Raw genomic sequence first — 22,541 nt, forward strand, 5'->3', positions numbered from 1 at the left:
TCCTTCTAGATCTAGAGATCTTGCCCTGGCATTTAAATGCTTAGCCTTGAAGTGACATATATCACTCCACTCACAACTCACTGGCCAGAATGGTCACACGACCCTGTTCAACCACTGGGGGCCAGGCAGTGCAACCTACTATATGCCCAGGAAGAGGTTAACCAGAGTATTTGGCAAACGGTACTGATGACCATTGCCACAACCTACTATGTGTTGAACAACCTACTGTGTGTTGAGCTTGGTACTAGGTGCTGGATATAGAAAGATAAGTCAAAATCCCTGATCTCAAGGAACTCAAGGAATGCCAGAATTTGGGGGCTGGGGGAAGGCTAAGTATAGAGCAGATTCAAGTGTCCTTCCCTGGAATATGGAGAGCCTGTCTTATCTAAATTGCCTGAGATGGAAAATGTTCTCTCAGCTTGATGATAGCCAGACATGGGGACTGGCCGGCTTGGCAGGAAGTGGGGGCGACAGATTCCCCTGGTGAACATTTATATCAATAATAGAAGGGTTGTTTAACAGGAATTCTTAAAGGAAAGATGAGATAATTTCATGTTTTGATATTTGTAAAATTGATTCTGTTGAAGCGGGAGCTCTGCAGTGCATATTATTGCTGCTGTAATTTTGGCAGAGACGTGATTCAAATTGGCAAAGTGTCTGGGAAGGGGAAATCCAGCAAGGAGAGAGAGGCTTCAGTGGGCCAGGAAGCAGAGGCAAGGAGCCAGGTCGTGGTGGCCTGGTGAGAGCTGTGAGGGTGGCCCAGGAGCATCACTGTGGACGGACATGAGGGAGAGGAGGCTGCAGGCGACAGAACCTGAGGCCGCTTGAGTTTCTGGTGGTGCTAAAGCCTGGGGAGGGTGTGGGAGCAGCCTGGGGAGGGGTGCGTGCATGTGTGTGGTGAGGGAGAGACATTTAAACATCGTAGGAATGAAGGATAAATTTAAAATCCATCAAGCAGAGTTGAGACAGAATGACAACGTGAGGAACATGAATCACTCTTTCTAGGGACCCACCCAACTGTTTGCAGGGTTTGAAATGTATTTTCTCTTTCTTTTCTCCTCCCTACCAAGCTTATCCTGGACCCTTTACCTTCCCTCTCCCTGCTCCCTTGACTCAGCCCCAGTGCCTGAATATCTAGCGATGACCAGCACATCCCCAGGGCCTCCAGCCCAGCTTCACCGAGGCCTTGGGGTGTGGTGCCAGGAGGGCTGGGAAGAACAGTCTAGACGCTAGAAAGGCAGGAGAGACAAATGAAGAAGACACTTTAGGGAGGCTCTTTCATACATGCACTAAGATCCCCTTGGCTTTTCCTTTTCTATCTACTACCTTAGTGTAATGAGGAGGGGGTGGGGAGAGGCATCTATGGATTCTGCTTCGTGTGGTAGAAGTAGAGTGATGACTACAGTGGAAAAAACTATGAGCAAGGATTTGAAACCTGAGCTCTCTCCCAGCTCCAGCTTTTACTGGTAGTGTGCCCCTGGGCAAGCCTCTCTGCCTCTCCACACCTCAGCTCCCTCACCTTTAGCATGATGTGACTAGACCCTTAAGGTTCCTGCCCATTTTCACATTCTTCGTTTTTGTGATTTGCAATTTGACTTGCAGTCCAGACCAGAGAAGGCGGGGGCGGGTCCTGGAGGGCAGCATTCTGCGAGGACGCCTCCCCTGGGGGCCCAGCACAGTCCCCACAGTGGCGGCTGCCCACTAAGCCCGTCCGAGCATGTGGAGCAAACGGCACTTCTTAGGGCCCAGGGAGCATGTGTGTGCCACTTGTGGTCACTAGGGGCATAGTTGGGAATGTGGCAGAGGAGGAGGCTGGGAGGGAGACATTAAACAGATATCTCGAAAAGGTGGTAATTCAGGTCCTCTCAAGTCAGGACTGTCCCCAGACCTCAGGCTTGCTATGGGAACTCTTTGTGAATCCTTCGGGTTCCGTAAGTCCTCTCTGCACATGCTCCTCCTCTTGCCTATAACCCTCTCCTGTTTGTTTCTCACCTGGCGAGTTCTGTCTAAATCCAGCCTCAGGGTCACTTCCTCCACAAACCCCTCCTGACCTCCCCCCGGTGGGCCGAGGTGCCCCTCCTGTGAGCTCCTATAGCCATCAGGACTATCTCATCATAGCACACCATGTTGTGTGGCCAAAGCAACCTTCTTCCTGTCTCTCCTGCCAGGAGACTGAACCCAGCTCTTCTCGGTGTGCCCAGGGCCTGGCACCTGGTAAGCAATAATATGCAGTCAGTGTAGACTGAATGAGTATGTCTTTAAGAGGCAAATCTGGCCACATCCTCCTTGGCATGGAAACGGAAAAGGAGGCTCAAGGAGCCAGCAAAGGCACCTGATTCCACACATGCTCCCAGATCCTGCAGCAGATGCAGGCATTAGGAAAGGAAGAAGGAACGGGTCTTGGGGACCCAGTGCTCAAGAGTAGCCCGCCCGAGGCTGGTCCTGAGGGAGAGAGCTGGAGAGTTAGGGTGGCAGGTGGGGGTGAGACCTCCCCAGAGCAGGTGGAACACCTGGAGAGGGTTAGAGGAATTCTTCCACCACAAGTGGCAGAGGACAGCGTGCTGTCAGAAGGAGGCGTTACTGAGCAGGACAGCCTTTGGAGTTCTCCTCTCCTGGCAGCAGCACCTGACACATTTATCACCTTGCATATAACTATTGCTTTAACCTATGTCTTCTGCACTAGACTGTGAAGTTCACGCGGGCAGAAATCGAGTCTGCTTTGTTTAACTTTGGATACCCAGCACCTGGCACGGGATCTGGTCCACAGTGGCTGCTCCTGAGTTCAACCATCATTTTTTGAGTTCCTTCTGTGTGCCAGTTTCTGGGCCAGGCCGGGACGTTGCACTGAGTAAGCCCGAAGAAGCCTTGCCCTGGAGGACAGCATCATTAACCTCTCTCTCTTCTCTATTTCCCTCGTGCCCACCCCCTCCCCTCCCCTCCCCTCCCCTCCTCCCCCTTATCTCTGCCCGCCTCCCCTCGCAGAGCAATGTTCTGTGATGGTGCCCGAGATGCGTGGACTGAGCCCAGGCCGCAGGCTGCCCGAGCCCGCCCCCTGCCCGGCTGCGGGCGGGAGCCCTGAGCCGGGGCCCGCGGGCCGCCTCCGCCGCCACGTCCTGGCCCTGCCCGAGGAGGAGGCATGGCGGCCCCAGCAGTGCGCCCTGCTCGAGGCCGACGCCTCGGACGAGGTGGGCATGCTGCCGGTCTCCCCGCGCGCCGCCGCCGCCGGCTTCGACAACTTCTTCCCGGTGCAGGAGGGCGAGGGCCCGGGCTGGGAGGGCAGCTCCAGCCCCTTCCTCCCCGTGAGCCCCGAGGTGATGAAGCGGCGGCGCGGCGGCCTCATCGAGCAGCGCGACATCATCAAGGCCCACGAGGCGCACAAGATGCAGAGCACCCCGCAGGCCCGGCGCAAGGAGTGGGAGTGAGTACCTGGGGCGGGGCCGCGGGGACACACGGGCGGGCCGGCCCGGCGAGGCAGCCAGGGCGGAGCGGGAGTGGGCACGGCTTGCCTGGGGTCGGGGTCGAGGGTCCCCCGGGAAAGGATGATCCAGCAGGAAAGGATGGTCCAGCGAGGCAGATACGCTGGTCTCTGTTGGTGCTGAAGAGGCATTTGACCTTCCGCATGAGGTTCCTGCATCAGCCTTCATCTCACTAACTAGCTGCAGGCTGCACAGTGCAGCGCTGAAGTCTATGGCTGTCAAATGGGGGCGAGTCAAGTTTGCCCCCTCAAACACGCCTAGTTTTCCAGTAGTCTATGGGGAAAGAACTGGGGTCTGTTTGGCACTCTGAGTCCCCCTGAAAAGTGGAGCTCTATAAAACCACGGAAAAGCCACCAGAAGGTGAATCATCTGTGTCGTCTTTCCTTCTGGAACTGCGGCTAACCCTCCTATTTCTAGTATCATCCTTGGGTGAATGATCACATTTGGGGACAAGTCTTCAGTGGATGGAAGATTGACTAGGATCTGTGGCGCCCCGGTGACTTCATCTCTGATCTTTTGGCATCGAGCAAAAGGATTTATGTTCTGTCTTAGGCTGCCTTTAACCTAATTCCTCCCTGTTGAGAACTTGGGCTTTTATTTCTAGGAGTCATAAATTAAAGGAAGATAGTATTTCCTATAATTCTCCTTTGCCCAGGTTTATGCCCTCCCTCCAGCTCCCCCGAACTTGGTTTTGTCCTTTGGACGCCAGTGTTTATTCTACACGTTTGCATGTCCTGTGGTCTGTATGTCTCTATCTCCTCTTGCCTTCGGTTGTTGAGTTGTTAGATGTCATCAAGTGCCAAAAGACCAGCAACAGGTGTATTTTGATGATGGTGGGCATAGTGGAATTTACCTACCTGGGTTTGATGGACATTCTAGATGGTGCAAATCTGGGGGTAGATTAGCTGATCTCTGGTGGTCTTTTCCTATGAAGTTAATGTTTCTTACTTTGTTCATTCGTTCAGTGAGCCCTATTATGTGCTGGAATCCTGGGATTCAGGATTCACAGTTGGGTACCCAGCAATCAACAAACCTTCTCTCTTGTTCATCTCCCAGTGCTATTAGTCTTTAAAACCTCACATAGCTCTCTCTAAGTGCCAGCAACGTGCTAAGCACCTTATGTATATGAACTCATGTTAAACCATTGCTGTGAGGTAGGTACAATTATTGTCCACCTTTAACCAGTGAGGCACAGAGAAGTTAACTGCCTTTCCCAAGGTCACTCCAATAACTGTACCATGATTGTGATTTGGTACTGATTAGGGGTGTGTACCATGGCAGTCTGGTACTAGAATTCATGATGACACAGTGCTTTCATTCCAGTTCCCGCAGTACTTATCTCAACCACCTGTGGAGATCCCATGGCAAGAGCACTGGTTTGAGCGTTGAGAGACTTGCGTCTGATCCCCAGGGTGACTTAACTAGTGGTATGATCTCAAGTAAGTCACTTCATTGTGGCTTTGAGATACACGTAGGAGGAAGTGGCTGGCTACCTGAATACTGTGCAGCTCTGGTGGTGTTTCTTCATATTCGGAAGTACCATATTTTTATGCACCTCTGTTTGTCTTCCTAAGAGGACTCTGAACAACTTGAGGGCAGACACTGTCCTGAACATTCTTCATGTCACTCAATGCCCGACATATGGCCTAAGCCAAGAATTCCTACAGTGCTCACTGAAAAACTAGCTTCACCATGACTAGCAATGTGCAAATGACTCTTATGTCTTTCTTGGGGTGGCAGTGGGGATGGTTGGGAGACTGTGCGTTCACCTGGGCAGGTCCAGGAGGAGGTGAAACAATGTAGACAGACCAATGACCTGGGGCATGTCCACCTTCAAGGGTGTAGCTGTGGAGGAGTAGCCCACAAAGGAGTTGAGAAGGAGTGCCCAGGAAGGAAAAAGGAAGCCCAGAGAGGACTGGGACAAAGAAGTGAAAAGAAGGAAGAAGTCATCATCTGTGTAGGATGTTGCTGAGGTCAAATAAAATGAGGATGGAGATGGAATCGCTCATTTTGGCAATATGGAGGTGACCTTAATGGGAGCAGTTTCAGTAGGCCAGGGCCCAGTTGGATGGGTTGAAGAGAGAATGAGAGGGGACAGACACAGTGACGTTGCCGCATAATCTCTGCTCCCCAACACTCAGCCTCATGGCTGCAGTCCATATGGAGGCCTCCATGGTCAATACCACCATGCTTTTTTCCTCACCACCCCAACTCCCTCCCCATGTGGTTCTGTACATGCCTTAATCTGACTCACTTCCCACCCCTCCCCAACTCCCCAAATCCTAATATTGCACTGTCTGAAACTCAGGTTCCAGCATCAGAAAAATCCTCTACATCCTCTCCCCTTCTCTGGACGTTCCCTTCACCTCCCTGTTCTGAGCAGAAGCTGCCTCTCCCCTGAGAACGCTGCTTGACCTGCAGCCGTCTCGTGTGGTGGCTGTCTTCCGTCCCACACTGCCTCGTGCTCTTGAGCCAGGAGGTGATATAGGCTTCTGCTTACTCCTCCCTGTTGCTTCCCGACCATTATTCCTCACTCTTGTCCTAAAATGGCAGCTTTGGAGCTCATGCCATCAGACCATGCACCTGCTCCTCCTTCTTTTGCAGCCGTCTGCAGACTCCCAGGTCACTCCCTGCATCCCAGGAAGATGTTAGCTCTTGGTTTGCCGCCTCTCTCCCCATCTCTTCTCCTGCCAGCAGTTCTTGGTGATTTCCATAGCCACTTAGATGACCCTTCCTGTATTCTGGTCTCTTGGTTCCTAAACCGCTTCTCTCCAGTGATTTTGCCTCCATGCTTCCCACTGAGACCCTATTTCTGTGGCTGCCTGGACCTTGTCATAACTGCACTGCTTCTAATCTCAGTTTCAGGCCTCCCACTCTTTCTGTCCAGTTCACTCCCTCTAGTGCTCGATTCCCAAGATCCTTTAATCTCACTGGCATCCACAAGACATCGATCCTGTTACTTTTTCACTGTCCCCCTCCCCAACCATATCCTCACTTCCCATCTTAGCAAAATTAAATTCCTTTGTAGGAACCGAAAGTACTCCCCTGGGCAAAATGGTGAGATTTCACTTGAGGTCTCCTCCTGCCCTCTCAACTCTTTCTCCTACAACTTCTAAGATAGAGCCAGTTGTCAGCCAAGGGCGAGAATGCTGGAAGCCTCCTGAATTGATCTCTGGTTGACTTCATGCTTCTCCATCATTATAATCACTTCCTGTTTTCACCCTCAACTTCCTTGCCCCTCTGTTGCTCCATGATACCAGTCTGGCACAACGCCAGTTGTGGTTAACTCCCACTTGCCACCTAAGCTTCACCTGCACTGGGACAGCTGAACATTGCTGAGAAGAACTCACAGCCGTGCTGAATGGTCTCACCATAAATTCATGATCCCGCCTCAAGTTGGCTCTTAGTACTGCCCAGAAATCCTACTGCTTTCCCCCTTTCCACTCACCCTCACACTCTTTTAGAGATTATTTCACACTGCTTTCCCTTAATTCTCAAACCCCAATGTCTCTTGCCAGCCCATTCCTAGCTCATGACCACAATCGCCTCCTACTTCACTGGGAAAACAGCAGTCATCTGAAGAGGCTTGTGTGAGTTCCAGCCACTGCACTGGCCACCCGCTGCATCGGGCCCCTGTACCAGGCCTTTCCTCCTGTTTCTGTGGACCAACCACTCATCCTGCTCTACGTGGAGGTCTGGTGTACACGTGAAGCTCAATGACCCCTTTTGTCTATACTCTCTGTCTCCAATTTCTCTCCCACAGTTCCCTCTGGAACCCATTACGATCGGGCCTTTGTCCCAGTCAACAGCTCTTGACATGCATACGTTGGCCTCCACATTGCCAAATCCAACGGATGATTCTCTGGGTCCGTCTCCTTTGTCGTGGTGGCAACAGCAGTGGCAGCAGCATTTGATCACTATCGCTCCCTTTCTTGAACCTCTTTTCTCGTGCGCCTTTCATGACCCTGCTCTTGGTCCTCTTCTGACCTTGTCGGTCACCCCTCAATCTCTTCTGCTGGTTTCCTCTTCTGTGTCCCAAGTTCCAAACACTGGAGGGCCCAGGTCCTCCACCTATTCTCTTCTCACCAACACTTCCTACTGGTCCCGTCCAGTCCCAGACCTTTAGCTACTATCATGTACTGGTAACTCCAAAATTTGTATCTCCGGTGAAGGCCTCTTCCCTGAGTTTTAAATGCCCCCCACTTAATCAGCATCTTCACTTGGATGTCTGTAGGCATTTCAAACACTATATGTCCAACAGCAAAATGCCAGTTTCCCCCCAAACCTGCTGCTCTTGTCATCTTCCCCATCCCAGTCAATGGAACCCACATTCTTTCTGTTACTGGGGCCAGAGGTGTTGGAATCATCCTGATTTCTCTCGCGCTGACACCCAGTTCTTGACAGTCCCCACTGGCTCCCCTTCAAAATATATCACATCACATTTCACCACTTCTGCCACTATCTCCCTGGTCCAGACCACCTTTAGTTTTTATTTTCATTCTGTAAACTCTTATACGGTACTTACTAGATACCCAGCCCTGGTCTAAATACTTGGCTTCATTGAATCCTTGGAGCAATCAAAGGAGGCTGGTCCCATAATTATCCCCATATTTGCAGTCGAGGCTCAGAGAGTTGGAGTAATTGCCCAAGAGGATTCCTGCAACCACCTCTTAACTAACTAGCCTCCCTGCTGGAGTCTGTTTGCCCCACTGCAGTGAAGGAGCTTTTTTTTTTTTTAAGATTTATAAAGGGGTTGGAAAGATAGTACATAGAGTTTCCGTCAAAGAGTCTTCAGAAACATGTCCCATAGGCCCTCTGCTCAGAGCCCTCCAGGGGCTTCCCATCTCACGCAGAACAAAACCCAAAGTCCCGAGCATGGCCTACGAGGTGCTGCGGGATCCCCCTCCTCTGCCCCTTGGACCTCCCCCACCCCACCAAAGATGCACCGGCGTCTTTGACCTCATCTCTTAATCTTTCCCCTGCTTATCTGCTCCCGCTGCGCTGGCCCCAGGCCTCCTTGAAACTGCTCAGGACCACTCCCACCTCGGGGACTCTGGCTTTGCTCTGCCCTTGCCTGGAGTGGTCCTTCCCCATAGACCTGCCTGGCTCCTCCTTCACTTCTTGTAGGTCTCTGCCCAGAGAGACCTTCCTGATCACCTAGATAGAATAGCATCCCCCATTACCACTCTCTCTATTTTGCTTTATTTTTCATCATAGCCCTTACTGTCGTTTCCCCATCACATATACAGACACACACATGTATTTTGTTTGTGTATATGTCTGTCTGCCTGCACGGAAGGGTAAGCTTCTTGAAAGCAGGGACTTTGTCTTATCTTCAGACCATAGAATAATGCCTCTATGTAGTTGGCTCACAATAAGTATTTGTTGAATTAATGATGAAATAAATGCACTGAGGGGAATTGATATCCATTCCAATCAGCTAGCTCCCAGGGAAAGAGGCAGCTGAGTTCCCTGGATCAACCGTGTAGTTGTGCAGGTTGCTGACTGCACAAGATCTCCAGTGGAACAATCAGCAGAGGCATTGGGGAGTGTGTTCTCTGTCGTCTTCCAGGGCTGCTCAGGACCCTGTGTCTGTTGTGTACCTTGGAGAGATGGAACCTTTTCCTCCCTTCTTCATCTTGACTTCTGGCTTCTTCTGACTTACGTTCTGTGGACAGGATCCTCCTGGCACTAGGACGGGGCATCCTGGTCCTTTCTCGGCGGCGGGTGGATTTGCTACAGGAGGAAATCAAGAGGGATTCTCTGTGGGAGGCCCTGCCAGCATCCTGCTCCTCCCTCAGCTCCAGCCCCTCCCAAGGCCCTGTCCCCCACCCCGCCGCATGCTGACAGCCCACACGCACACTGCCAGCTTTACAAACCCTGCCTGCCTCCTAGGCACTGATCAGGACTCTGGTGATGCGCGAAGCAGACCCGAAACCCACCTGAGACGGTGCCAGCACTTTTCGCCTTTGGCTGGGTGAGCCAAATGCTGGCGGGGGAAGGAGCTGGTGGGGGAAGGAGCTGACGGGGTAGGAGGGCACCTCGGGGCAAGAGTCCCCGTTTTCCTGCAGACAGACTGTAGGTGATTCGGAGGAAGCAGATTTTCTAGTGCAGAATGTTATTTCCTAAAGAACTTGTTAGGCTTCCTCAGGCCCGGCGTGTGGGTTATGAGGTCCTCTCGGTGAACACTGTGTCCCGTGTGTACTAAGTTTTGTAGCTGTAGGGAGTGGGCACGAAACCATGTTTACTAATACTTTAGTATAATTCCCTCCAGCTTACAAAATGTTTTCATTTATACCATCCCATCTGACCCTCACAACGACCCTATGAACTGGCTGTTATTATCCCTAATTCACAGAAGAGAAAAATGAGCCCCAGAGTTAACGATGGTGCGAGGTCAAAAACCCCGTGTCTTAATGATGATGGCTACCGTGGATTGAGGACCGGCTCTGTGCTAGGTGCTTCCCATGTATTATTTATTCTAGTGGAAATCATAGGTACTAGTGTAAAGAATAGAAACACTTCATATGGGACCATAATTGCATATGGATTTGGAAGAAAGGAAATTGTGTGTAACTTTACAGTCTGCGTAGGTTGCTACAACTTACTCTGTAAAGAGGGAAGGGGTATTTCCATAATCATAGTACTTATCACTTTCGATTGTAATCATCTGTTTACGTGTGTGTGGCCCCCACTAGACTGTAAAGCAGAGAAGTCTGTGCCCCGATTGTGTCTCCATCACTTAGCACAGTGCCTGGCACACAATGCACGCTTAATAGATATTTGCAAAACGAAAACAACAACAACGTGCTTTGACACACTGAGGTTTGAAACCCTGGGCTTTGAGGAGGTTGCGTTAGTTGTCCAGGATGACGTGGCTGGAGAGGGGTCACACTACGCCCTCTGACTTCAATGCCCACCTCGTTCCACGGAGGCCTCCTCCTGCCCACTTTAGCATCCCCTGCAGTGAGTACACAGTACTAGACAGATGACAGGTTCCTACTAGTTGGGCTTGATTCTTGCAGTGCTGCTTGTAAACTCTGGGACCAGGGGAGGCAGTAACCGCTGCCTTTTAAGAGTGGAGGTGGGTAAGGATACTCACCTTGCAGGTCCGTTGTAAATTTTGATCACAGTTACCGGATCATGTATACTTGTGTGAGTGCTCAGAAGGTTGGTGAGCCCCAGGGTTCTTCTGGGCCTCTCCTCTGCCTACGCAGTCTCCCTGGGGGACCTCAACCAGGTCCACTATCGGCAGATGACTCCCAAATGTGGATTTCCTAAGAACTCTTGACTCTTGTAGCCAAATGCCAGCCTGGCATCTCCACACTGTGGTCTAATCAGCATCTAGGACTTAACATGGCTAACTCTTGATCGTCTCCTGACTCCGCTGGGCCCCCTGGGTCCTCCCCACCTCACATCTACCCAGTTGCTCAAGCCAAAGATTCTCATTGTCCCTTATTCCTCTCGTTCCCTTTTCCCCACTTCCAATCAGCTGGCAAGCTGGCAACACACCTCGCAAACATGTTCCAAGTGTGAATGCTTCCCCATTCCCACTGCTCCCAGTCTCTTCCAAGCCACTGTCACTTGGACCATTGCAATGTCCCCTCATTGGCCTCTCTCCTTACTTCCTTGTTTCTGTGTTATCAGGAATGTGTCTATTCACATAACAGATGGGGACATTTAAAAAAGATGTAAAGCGACTCGTGGTTCTGTGACGTTAACTCCCCCTGCACTCGGAGTACAGCCTGATTCACCTTGCCCGGCTCACAAAGCCCTGCACCACCCAGTCTTTCGGTGGTTCCTTACCTCATCCCTATAGCTTACTCCCTTGCTCCCTACGCTCCTGCCTACCAGCCATCTCTCAGGCCAGGCCTGTGCCTGCTATGTCTCGGCCTCCTCCCTCAGCCTGGAATGTTGTTTCTCCAGATCTTAACAAGGTTGGTCCATTTTTATCATTTAGACCTCAGCTTAAATGCTACTGCCTCAGAGAGGTTGCCCTTCACCATGTAGTCTAAAATAGACACCTGGTAACTCTGAGTCACATCGCCCTGTGCACCTGACTGCCTCCTCCAGTGCTGGGAGCAATGCCAGACACCTCAGCTCTCAGTGAATATTTGTGAACAAATGAATGAATGAATGAATGCTCAGTAAGCAGTTGGAAGGGATAGTTGCTCACCCAGCCTTTCACAGCGCCCAGACCTATTGTTGGGTCTAGTCCAGGGAGCTCACAACACCAGGGGCTCCGGGTCTAGAACCAGAGTCAGCCCTTGGGATATGGAGCCTCATGGGCTGTGTAACCCGCCTTGGTTAAGTTGCAGGTTGCTTGGGCACCGCCCTCCTTCACACCACTGAACTATGCGTTAGTTGTCCTTGGGAAAAATGTTCAACCCCTCTGAGCCTCCTTTTCCTCCTTTGCAAAATTGTGGTTGAGGACATGGACCTTCGTGAATTGTTGTGAAGAGCTTGCAAAGGCCTTAGTCCGGTGTTTGGCTGTTTTTCCCCTAATGTCTGATTCTTTGCCTTCAGGAGCCTGTCACTTTCCTTCGCTCTCTACAGCAGGGCGTCAGAGGTCTGCTGAAGCCCATGGCGCAGAGGGCGTGATCAGGGTTGGGATCAGCTGTATCCGTCTTGGACCCCAGTATCCCCCGGGTGATTAAATGAGGAAATTCACAGTGCCTGGCACGTGGTAAAGAGTCAGTGCATATCAGCTGTTATTATCATCATATCATCATCATCACCTTGTCCAACGGCGTCATTTACAGATGAGGCAACTGGGGTCCTGAGGGCAGGGTGACTACTGGGGCTCTACACAAACCATCTTCTCTTTGCAAGGTGGGCGAAAGGCTTGGAGGAACCAGCCCTGAAGGTCCCACCCACTTCCTCTCACATGCCCTGCAGCTGTGCTTACTTGGGTGGGTGGGCGGGGCCCCAGCAGGTCAACTGGGAGAGAAGATAACTCAAAGATCCAGCCAACATTCTCACCAGCTTTAACACACACTCAACATTGGCGACAGATTCTATAAGGAAATAAGCGGCACAGCCTTGAAGCCTTCTGGTTGAATTTTAAAAGCCACTGGGCCAGTTTTTCTCTGACCTCTTGAAAGGCAGCTAACCCTATGCAGATCTAATCAGACTAAGTGGGGACATCATTCCACATGCTGCCCCTGGCCGGCAAAATCAGGCGCCATTTGGGTTTGTTCCGTTGAATAGAAGTGCTTTGTTGAATGATCTGATATTTTAATATAGTTTAAATTTCTGTGCTTTTAGAAGGGGCAGGAAGTCTCGAGGTGGCCATAGTCCCCACCATTCCCTACTGCCGTAGTCAAGGCTGATTTGCTTATTTAGATGACTGGCTTGACCCTAAAGGCACCTGGGTTTGCAGCCCTGCAGAGTCCAACCCCCTCACTGAAAGATGAGGCATTTCAGCCCCTGAGGGCTGTAGTATAACAGACTCGCAGAAATGAGAACAGATGCCAACGGAACACAGAAACCATGAGCTTCAACACGCTGCGACTTCAACACTAGCCAGCAACACGTTTGAAAACCATGAGCCAAGTAGGGACCTGTAGCATATGCCCTGCCTTCTTAGAATTCTGAGCAGAACAGGAAGCCACCGAGAATCCAGACAACTGGGCGCGCCCTGGGAACTGACACAATTCGGGTGACTCCTAGAGATTTGCTTTACGATGTGCCCTTTGGGAGAACTTCAACACACCTCCTTGAATTTTCTTTACCTCTCCTCTGAGATTTGGAAAAAGTGTCTCTTTCTAGGTCTGGTCTGTAATGACTTTCTTTCCCTACATTCCCCCCCACCCCCCTTTGAATAGTTCTATAACAGGTTCCTCTAGAGAATAGGCTACTGGGATATGCATGGTGGGAGTGTGAGCAGGGGCGTTCCTGCGCAGGTGCCTGGCCCCTCGCTCAGTCCCTGGTGCCTCTCACCCTCAAAGAGAAGGAATGCATAACCTCTGCTCCTTCACTGATGCCTGGATGCCCTGAGAGAAGGCAGAATTGTCTCACCTTCTCCAGAGCATGGTGCCAGGAGCCAGGGCTTAGCCAGGCCAAGTGTTTATCTGTTGTCCTGTTTCTTCCCTTCAAGGCCAAGCCAGGAAGGAGGAGGCAGGGGAGAAGAGTTTGTGACCCTGCAGCCTGGCTCTCAGTCCTGATGTGCCCCAAGAGTCCAGTCCACATCTGTGCTTCCCTTTCTGGCACCATCAGAGTCTTGTCCCTCTTTTTTTTTTTTTTTTTTAAAGATTTTATTTTTTCCTTTTTCTCCCCAAAGCCCCCCAGTACATAGTTGTATATTTCTCGTTGTGGGTTCTTCTAGTTGTGGCATGCGGGACGCTGCCTCAGCGTGGTTTGATGAGCAGTGCCATGTCCGCGCCCAGGATTCGAACCAATGAAACACTGGGACGCCTGCAGCGGAGCGCGCGAACTTAACCACTCGGCCACGGGGCCAGCCCCCTCTTGTCCCTCTTTTGAGGGGCAGGTGAGGCAGTCTCTCCTCCCCCCATCCCCTGCCACCTCCACTCTGCCAGCATGGGCCTGCCTGGGTATCTTCAGAAGGAATCCATTCAGCCTCCTGAACATGTCAAGATAAGAAGCCATGCTGCCCTCTGAGCCACCTTTTTGAAGAAAATGGGAAAAACAGCGCCCTGTAGTGCCAGCTGCACAATTTGTCCCACTTTCCTTCTTTTTCTCAAAAGATAATTTTCCTGTTTTATGGCGCCTCTAAGTGGTCATTTCTATGTACTGCAGCCACTGTCTCTTGGAAGCTTTCACACAAAGCTGTGTAGCTGGAATGGGCTAGAGCAGCCTAGTGGTCACCTATCATATCACAGGTAAGGACACTGAAGTCGGAATGCGAAAGGGCCTTGCAGAACAGGGTGAGAGCCCAGAGATTCTGGCCTCAGTCTGGGGCGTTCCATCTCCCCCACCGCCCTGCACTGCCTTTCCACCCTCCAAGAGCTCACCTGGACGCATGGCTGCTGCTGAGTCAAGGGTGTTTTTCTCTTGGATATGACAGGCTGGATGAAGACACATGTAGAAAAGGAAATACTCAGTGCCGAAGAACACACACACACACACACACACACAGAATGCGCCAACAGTATTCCAGGCACTGTGATAAACAAGACATTTAAAAACATCATCTCACATAATTTCTCATTTAATGTTCAGGTGAGAAAGCAGAGGCACAGAGAAAGAAGTGCATCGCCCCGGTCATGCAGCTGATCTGTTGTGGCCCTTTAGACTCTGTGCTGTTTTCCGTAGCTGTGCCTCCTCCCAGCGTGGGACACCCTTGTGAGGACTGCTCCATCGCCCGGTTCCCACCACACTGCACTGTCTTCCTCCTCTCTTCTGCTGCTGGCCCCTCTCGCCATCTTTCTCTTCTTCCTTTGCTCTCCAAAGCTCGGAGTGGAGAAGGAATGAATGAATGCAGACTTGGGATCCTTTTTCGCCTCTCTTCCTTCCCTCCGGCGCTCACCTGGGAACCCCATGCAGACCCTCTGTGACTCCGCACACATTCCACTGCCCAGCTGCACTGCTCTTGTCAGAATGTAACTCATCAACTACAGATCTTAGGGATGGGAAACCTACATCCCTTCCCAGATTTGTAAAGAAGACAGGGAGGGGTCTGGTACATCCCCTTTCTGTTCTCAGGGTACAGAAATAATGTACAGAAACACTTACTTGGGGACAGTGCTCTTTGGTGTGGGGCAGTGTTGGCCTGACATATCTGGCTTGGGTACGCTGGGGTCGAGTCCATCTTCACCCCCCTTCCCTCATCTCAGCCCTCCTCCAGCTTCCACCCATTGTGGTTGCTGTCTTCCCTGTATTTCTGTGCTTAAGCTGGGAAAAACTTGTCCCTCCCTCTCCTTCTGTCTGTCACGAAAATGGAATCATATCACACAGATAGATCTGCATTTTGCTTCTTAAAAATTATTACTATGTCATGGGCATCTGTCTTGGCAGTTTCTGGAGAAATGGCCATAGCGTCTCTTTAATGCTGCATAGTATTCCTGAGCATGGCTGAACTGCACTTTATTCACGCAGCCCCTCTCAACAGGAGTTCTGGTCGCTTTGCAGTTCTGAGCAGCAGCCACCGTCCCTGTTTGTGCTTTTGTGACATGCACTTTTATTTCTGAAGGATAGAGTCCTGGAAGCGGTCTGTGGAGGGGGCGTTCCCACACTGTGCCCTGTCCCCTGAGGACCGAGGCTTCTCCCCACAGCCCTCCTGTCATCTCAGCCTCCAAGTGAAATGTGAACTTTTGCGTTCTGTGTTATCTCTCTGGCCCCACCGAGAGGCCCAATGAATTAATAATCTGCCAGCAGGAAACAGAGAGATGGAGTCATTAATTGTCAGCCAGTGTGCCCAGCCTCTCCGGGTTGCTCATTAGCACATTGACAGCGTCGGTTTTATCCAGAGCCAGAGCAATGCTTTGGGGACACGTGTGGCTCAGCTTGTGGCATCCGGCACAGAGGGGGGAACCCTGGAACCTTCCTGGGCCAGGTGAGGGTGGCCTCACAAGAGGCTTGCTGAATTCAGAACTTCCTTCAGGGAACTCTGTGTGCCTCCTAGTTGGGGGGTGGAGGGGAGAGAAGTGGGCCAGGGAGGGGACAGGAGTGAGGGGGCTGGTGTCCAGGTGGTGCTGGTGGTGTGTGCTGCTCTCGGGCCCCAGTGGCGGGTTCGTGATTCTGGTTCTGCTGCAGGTGAGTGATGCTTGCCCAGCTGCGTTGGGTGTAGTTGTCTCAGGGAGGGGCCCTGCCTTCAAACCTGGAGGGGGAGGTGGCCCATGAAGATTGCCTCCACATAAATACTACTCTAATCCCGTGGGCCTCTTTCACGGCACATACACTCCCGCAGGCTCACATGGGGTTGCTCAAGAAATGTTTCTGCAAAGGAGACTGCCACCGAGAAGCTGTGTGACTTTAGCCAAGCCTTTTCACCTCTCTGGGCTCTGTTTGTAATCTGGACTAGAGGTAGCCCTCATTTGCTGTCTGAGACAGTGTGGCTGGATGATCAAGAGTGCAGACTGTAAGCCCAGACTGCCTGTTGGCTATAGCACCTGGAAGCTGGGTGGCTTTGGGTCAGTCACTTCACCTCTCTGGGCCTCTGTTCCTTCATCCCTTTAACAAAGAGCTAATCTTAGTTTGAAGTGGAGGTGAATGCCAATCTGGTGAAAATCACTTTTTTCCGTGTTTGTCAGCTGTTTGACAGATGGACTCCAGGTGGGGTCTTTTAGGCCACCTGGCTGGGACTCAGCCCTCTCCCTTCCCAACGCCCCACACTCCCCGTCTCCCCAAGTGGGCTGTGGAGCCACTTTGGGGCCACATCACCAGAGACAGACACACAGCCTCTGGGCCCAGATGCTGGTGCCGGGCCTCCTCCTCCAGGCAGCCCTGGCTCGGCTGAGGGCCAGGCTCCGTGGAGCCACCGTCTGTCCCCTATGCCAGCACACCGGCCCTTCCTCCCACGAGCTCTTGGGCTCTGCCCCCGGCTGCTACGGGCAGGGCCAGGCTGCTTGCTGCTGACTGGGTTCCGGGAAACAGGCCGTGTGGCAGGGCCAGAGGTTTACTGGGGGGTCCAGGGGATCAACGCCTGGGCAGAGGAAGGGAAGGAAGCAGGATTGGGCAGAGGGAGAAGTCAGGCTGCGATGCGTCTCAACAAAGGCCTCAGGTGACCTCATGGGGTGGGGTGGGGGCTCTGAAGCTTGGAGGGGCTTCCAGAGTTGTCCCAAGTTGGGGCAAAGGGGCCAGGCCATCCTTTTCCTTATCCACCAGTCACTGGCTGCAGATGCCCCGGGAAGGTGTCACACCCGGGGCCAGGCGGCCGGCTTCAGCTAAGGCGGACCTGAGGCAGCCTGACAGCTGCAGGCTGTGCGCCAGCAGTGTTCCTGGTGGCTGGGGGTCAGACCTGCTGTCCTGAAGGGTGACGGGGGGCATGTTACAGCATCCCCTGCCTTGCTGTAAGGCCTGCTGGCCTGGCAGCTCCTGACCCACATAGCAGGAGCGTGTTGTGTCCCCCACCCCCACAGCCCAGGCTTGCCCTCTGAGCAGAGCACAGGGCCAGAACATTCTGGAACACCAACCAAGACCTGCTCTCCCAAGGGTGCTCCTCTGCTGTGAGTGCTGGGCCCCCACCCCACGTGTGGAGATGGTTGGAGCCTCTCAGTGGACCGTCTGAGTCTTTCTCCACTTTCACCAGCGAGGATCCTCTGCCCTGGTGTCCATGCTTTGCTCTGCCGTCTCGGGCTCCTCTGAGATGTTTCTGGCGGAGTTTAGTGGCAGCTGGGAGTCTTTGCAATTAGGTAGACCTGGGTCAGTCACTCAGTAGCCTGGCACGTCCCTTAATCTTGCTGGAATTGAGGACAGCAACGTCGCAGGGTTGTTCCTGTCTATGTATTTACTTTTACTGACAGGTTTCATACTTTCTTGTGCTCTTGTCACGTGCTTGCTATCGTTTCACTAATGTTTATTATTAGTCTTTTCTTAGTCGGTTCAGGTTGTATAACAAAGTACCACAGACTGAGTGGCTTATAAACAACAGACATTTCTATCTCACATTTCTTTCTTGCTGGAGGCAGCAAGTCTGAGATCAGGGTGCCAGCATGGTCTGTTCTCCTGGGGGCCTCTTCTGGGCTGCAGACAGCTGACTTCTTGCTGTGTCCTCACGGGGTGGAAGGCCTGCGAGCTCTCTGGCCTCTTCTCACACGGGCACTAATCCCATTTGTGGGTGCTCGGCCCTCATGCCCTAATCACCTCCCAAAGGCCCCGCCTCCTAATGCCGTCACAGCGGGATTCGGGCTTCAATATATGAATTTTAGGAGGACACAAACATTCAGTCCACTGCAGTCTTGGTCCTGTTTCCCCTAGGCTGTAGCTGGGAAGCAGAACAACCATTTACACAGTGGGCTACCCTGTGGCCCCATCTACCTCATTCCCAGTTTGCTTTGAAAAATATGGGTGTCTAGACTCCAATTCTGCAAGATTCAGATTCAGTTACTCTTAGGTGGAGCCTGGCATTGAGAGATATATATATGTTTATATGTTGTGCTATATCTACTGTTTACATCTCCTCATGTGATGCTACGGTGCAGCCAGGGTTGAGAACTATTGCTTTAGTCCTGTGACTACAGGTGGGCAAGCACTTGTGCCCAGCCCTTGTCAGGAGCGGGTCCCTCTATCATCTTTCCTGGGACATGGTGGAGTCTGAGACTATCTCCTGGTGACCTCCACATTTTGTTTTCTGGGGGGAGGCTGCTCTTCTGGGTCTTTCAGAGGCAATCAGAGCTTCTCTCAGAGGTTCTGGATCTTGGTCCATGTAAAATAAGGGGTCAGAGATTGCTGGATGATAACTTCCATCCCTTAGTCTGAGTCCTGGGGTAATGGGACGGGGGAGGCTTATCTGGATTTGAATCCAGTTCAAATCCAGCAATTCTTAGTTGTCTGATCTGGCATAAATTACTTAGCCTCACTGAGCCTCATTTTCCTCATCCATAGGACGATATGTGCCTTCCAATAATCACATTATGTTTCTAGAACATGGTACAGTTGACAAAGCACATTCACAGCTTCGTCTGATTTGAGCTTGTAATGACTAGCCGAGTTGTTATGGATAAAATAGAAGGCTCAGAGAGATTAAGTATCTGTCCTAGAATCACACAGGTAGAGTTAGAGTTGAACCCACTTTTTCACTTACCTTACAACTTTGCTGAAAGTGGACCTTGCAATTCCATGTGACTGTAAATAAATAAAGTCCACAGATAGCTCAGAGACTAAGAGGCTGTTACAAAGGAACAAGGCTACTCACACTCGTCTTTCTGTAGTTCCAGCCCTTGTTAGTTAGACCTGGAACGTGCTGACCTTTTCAGGGTTATGGACTCCTCCAAGAAGCCCAGGAAAGCTGTGGAGCTCTCTCCATCCCAGAAACACATATTGTACACACACAAACCATCTTGAACAATTTTGCTTATGATTTATTTTATTGATTTATTTCACATACATGAAATAGAAAAATGATATTCCAAAGAATTATGCCTCTCGCTCAATCTTTCATGTAGAAATTAATGATCATTTGCCAAAAAAAACCCAATTCAAATTGTGCAAGTGAAACAAAAGGTAAATTTAAGCTCTGCTTAAAAGTAAATTTCAGTAGAAGTCTGCGTTGTTTGCCTTGATAAAAGAGCTGAATTGTGGAGTGGTTTTTGATGTGGCAGAGTGTACGTCATTCTTTGCTATCCAGCTGCTTTTGACTTGGTTTTGATGGCAATGTATACCGACTCTGAAACTCAGAGGTATGTAATCTCATCATTTTGCAGACATCATGACTCTTGAAGTTTCCAAAAGGGGCTCTCAAAATAGAAACTCTTTTGAGATGGCATCAGTGTATTCTAAGCCAGTGAAAACCGGGGATTGACAGAATGGCTAGATCTGGAAGTTTCAAATAGTTGCAAGCTGAAGGAAAATGGCATAGCTGCTAATTCCTTCGTGACCGTGACCCGCTTCAGGATACTAGCAGAAATGCAATGACCCTGGGTGCTTCATATTACCTAACAGAGGCAGCACTTCCATTTCTTCCTTCTGCACTGAGCCACAGGGCAACTCAGCCATTTCCAGGGCTTGTGGCTTCAGGAAGGACCCTGTAGTTGCATTCGGCTTCCTTTGCTTGGCAATCCGTAGGATTTTTCAGGACAAGATTTTTTGCCTTGGTATGCTTGAAATTTGAGGAAATTGCTGCTGCTTAAAATAGTCTTCTCATAAAATCGTTTCATACATGCAATGGACAGATATAAGATGCTTTTGTGGTCTCCTGTTTTAGAAATTGAGTTTGACTTTTGAGGAGAGGGATCTGAAGAACAAGTTGAGGTTGTATTTTTCTCATTACAAAAGTCTGGAGGAGGCAGCCTGGGGCTGGTGAGGCAGTTCTATGATGTCATCTGGGTCTTTCCACCCAGCCATCTTTACTGTGGGCGTGTTGCCTCGTGGTCCCAAGTGGAGCTCTGTGGCCAGCATTGTGGGAAATATAGGCAGAAGGAAGAGGAAGGGCAAAGGGCAAAATGAAGCCTGGTATTGGGGTCAGCCCCCTCTGGAAGAACTTTCCCCATAGTCCCCAGCTAGTAACTTCCAATTATATCTCCTTGGCTTGATCTGTGTGACATGACTTCCTCCAGGGGAAAAGGGGGCTGGGAAATGTAATTATATTAGTGGACCACTCAGCTGTCCCTTATAGAATCAGGGTTCTGTTAGGAAAAAAGAAGGAGAAAATGGCTATTGGATAGACAATTCCTATCCTCAGCTATAAGAACTTTGTCAAAAGCAAGAAACAGTGCAGCATTGCCTCCTTATGTTTGACAATGAAAGTAAACCCAAAACGTATGTAAGCTTTGTCTTATTGTAATTTCCCAGCTTAAGCTGGATCCAGCATAAACAAAGGCTATATCCCTAAACGAGGTGGCAGGATCTAGTTTAATTTTTATCAATGGGAAACTCTTCCAGACGTCCTTCCATGGTGATGGGGTTGGCTGGGCTCTATCAGCTGGTCTATAGAATGTCTCATACCATCCTACACTTGCTTGGGTTGAAACAATACATGAATGAAAGCATTTTAAAGATGTTTTCACAAAGACAGTTTTCTAAGTAATAGAATATTGGGGGAAAAAAATCTTTAGTCGTTCCAAGTTTACCAAACATCAAATGACAATAACCTCAGTTTTCCATAGAGAAACTAAATCTAACATTTATATGTCTCTGGAACCAAACATGTGATATGTATATTGGGTCAAAGGCAAGAAGACTGGATTGGGTGGTAGGAACTCTGAGATTTAGGCTTACCTCTTTCACTGACTAGCTGTGTGGTATTCACTAAATTGCTCTAGCCACTTAGACTCTCTAGCTTCAGTTTGGTCATCTGTAAAATGACAGGATTGGTCTTGATCAGTGCTGTCTAGTTGAAATTATTTCAGCTACAAATGCAGGCACCTGTGTAATTTTAAGAGTTTTTGTAGCCACATTAAAAAAGTAAAAAGAAACAGGTGAAATAATTTTACATTCTTTTATTTCTCATACCAAGTCTTTGAAATTGGTGTATATTTTACACGTATAGGACGTCTCAATTCAGACTGGCCACATTTCAAGTGCTCATAGCCACATATGGCCACTGGCTACTGTTTTGGACTGCACTGCTCTGCATGAGCTCAAAGCTTTCTTTCAGTTCTGACCCTTGTGTTACTGAACCAAAGTGGCTTTGCTTCTTGATTTGGAATCAAAGCCTTCACCAGAAGTAGTTGTCACACAAAGTGCGGTTTATTTGCAGCAAATAAGGAGAACACAGGGAATTATTTCCAAAGCTGTGGCTCCCTGAGCAAGGGAAAGCAGGAGCCTTTTATTTTGGATGGGCAATGAATATTAAAAAGGGAGAGTTGGGTATTTGCTCTGGAGGTGCAGTTGGAAAACATGCTTCTACATACATCACATGTTATGGTAATAAGACCTAAGCTCCTCCTGGGTCGGAGATGTTAACATTAAAATGAAGTAAAGGTAATCTCTTGGGCACTTCTGGGCCCATCTGCCCAGGTGTTGCTCTTGCAATGGTGTCTGGACCAGTTCAGGGAAGTTGGTGACTGCATCTCTTAACAAAAAAAAAAAAACAGTTTGAAGAAACAGTTAAGTGCTTCTGAAACCTCCTTTGAGTTACTTTGGGCAGTTAGTCAGTGACACTTGGAGATTCTAAACTCAACTCTCCTTCCTGACTTAGTTTCTGAGTGTCATGGCCCCTTCTGGCAGATGGCCATCCTACCTGCAATATTGTGATTTATAAGAAAAATGTATCACTTGGTCATTCAGATAACCAAATTCAGATGACCAAATATATATTTCTCATATATATTTGATCTTCGTCTGTGGTTCCTGACTCACAGCTCCCCAAACCTGAAATTTCCTACATGATGAGAGCAATAAAGGTATCTTTTGTTATGTTAATGAGGTGAGTTTTGGAAAGTACCTGAAGATCTGGGCTGGATGCCAGGAGAACCAACCATGTCATTAGAGAGGTGGAAATTTCAG

The 22,541-nt window shown here is 50.2% G+C and overlaps 1 protein-coding gene across 1 annotated transcript in view; it reads left to right on the top strand.

Moving 5' to 3' along the window:
- CACNA1E (calcium voltage-gated channel subunit alpha1 E) overlaps positions 1-22,541 on the top strand; it is a 407,275-nt gene that overhangs the window by 41,957 nt on the left and 342,777 nt on the right. The window contains exon 2 of the mRNA XM_046683555.1: positions 2,983-3,418. Coding sequence (XP_046539511.1) covers positions 2,983-3,418 — 436 coding nt within the window. The remainder of the gene's footprint in view (positions 1-2,982; positions 3,419-22,541) is intronic.

The sequence above is a fragment of the Equus quagga genome, chromosome 13 (genome assembly GCF_021613505.1).
Source record: "Equus quagga isolate Etosha38 chromosome 13, UCLA_HA_Equagga_1.0, whole genome shotgun sequence".
Classification (NCBI taxonomy): Eukaryota; Metazoa; Chordata; class Mammalia; order Perissodactyla; family Equidae; genus Equus; species Equus quagga.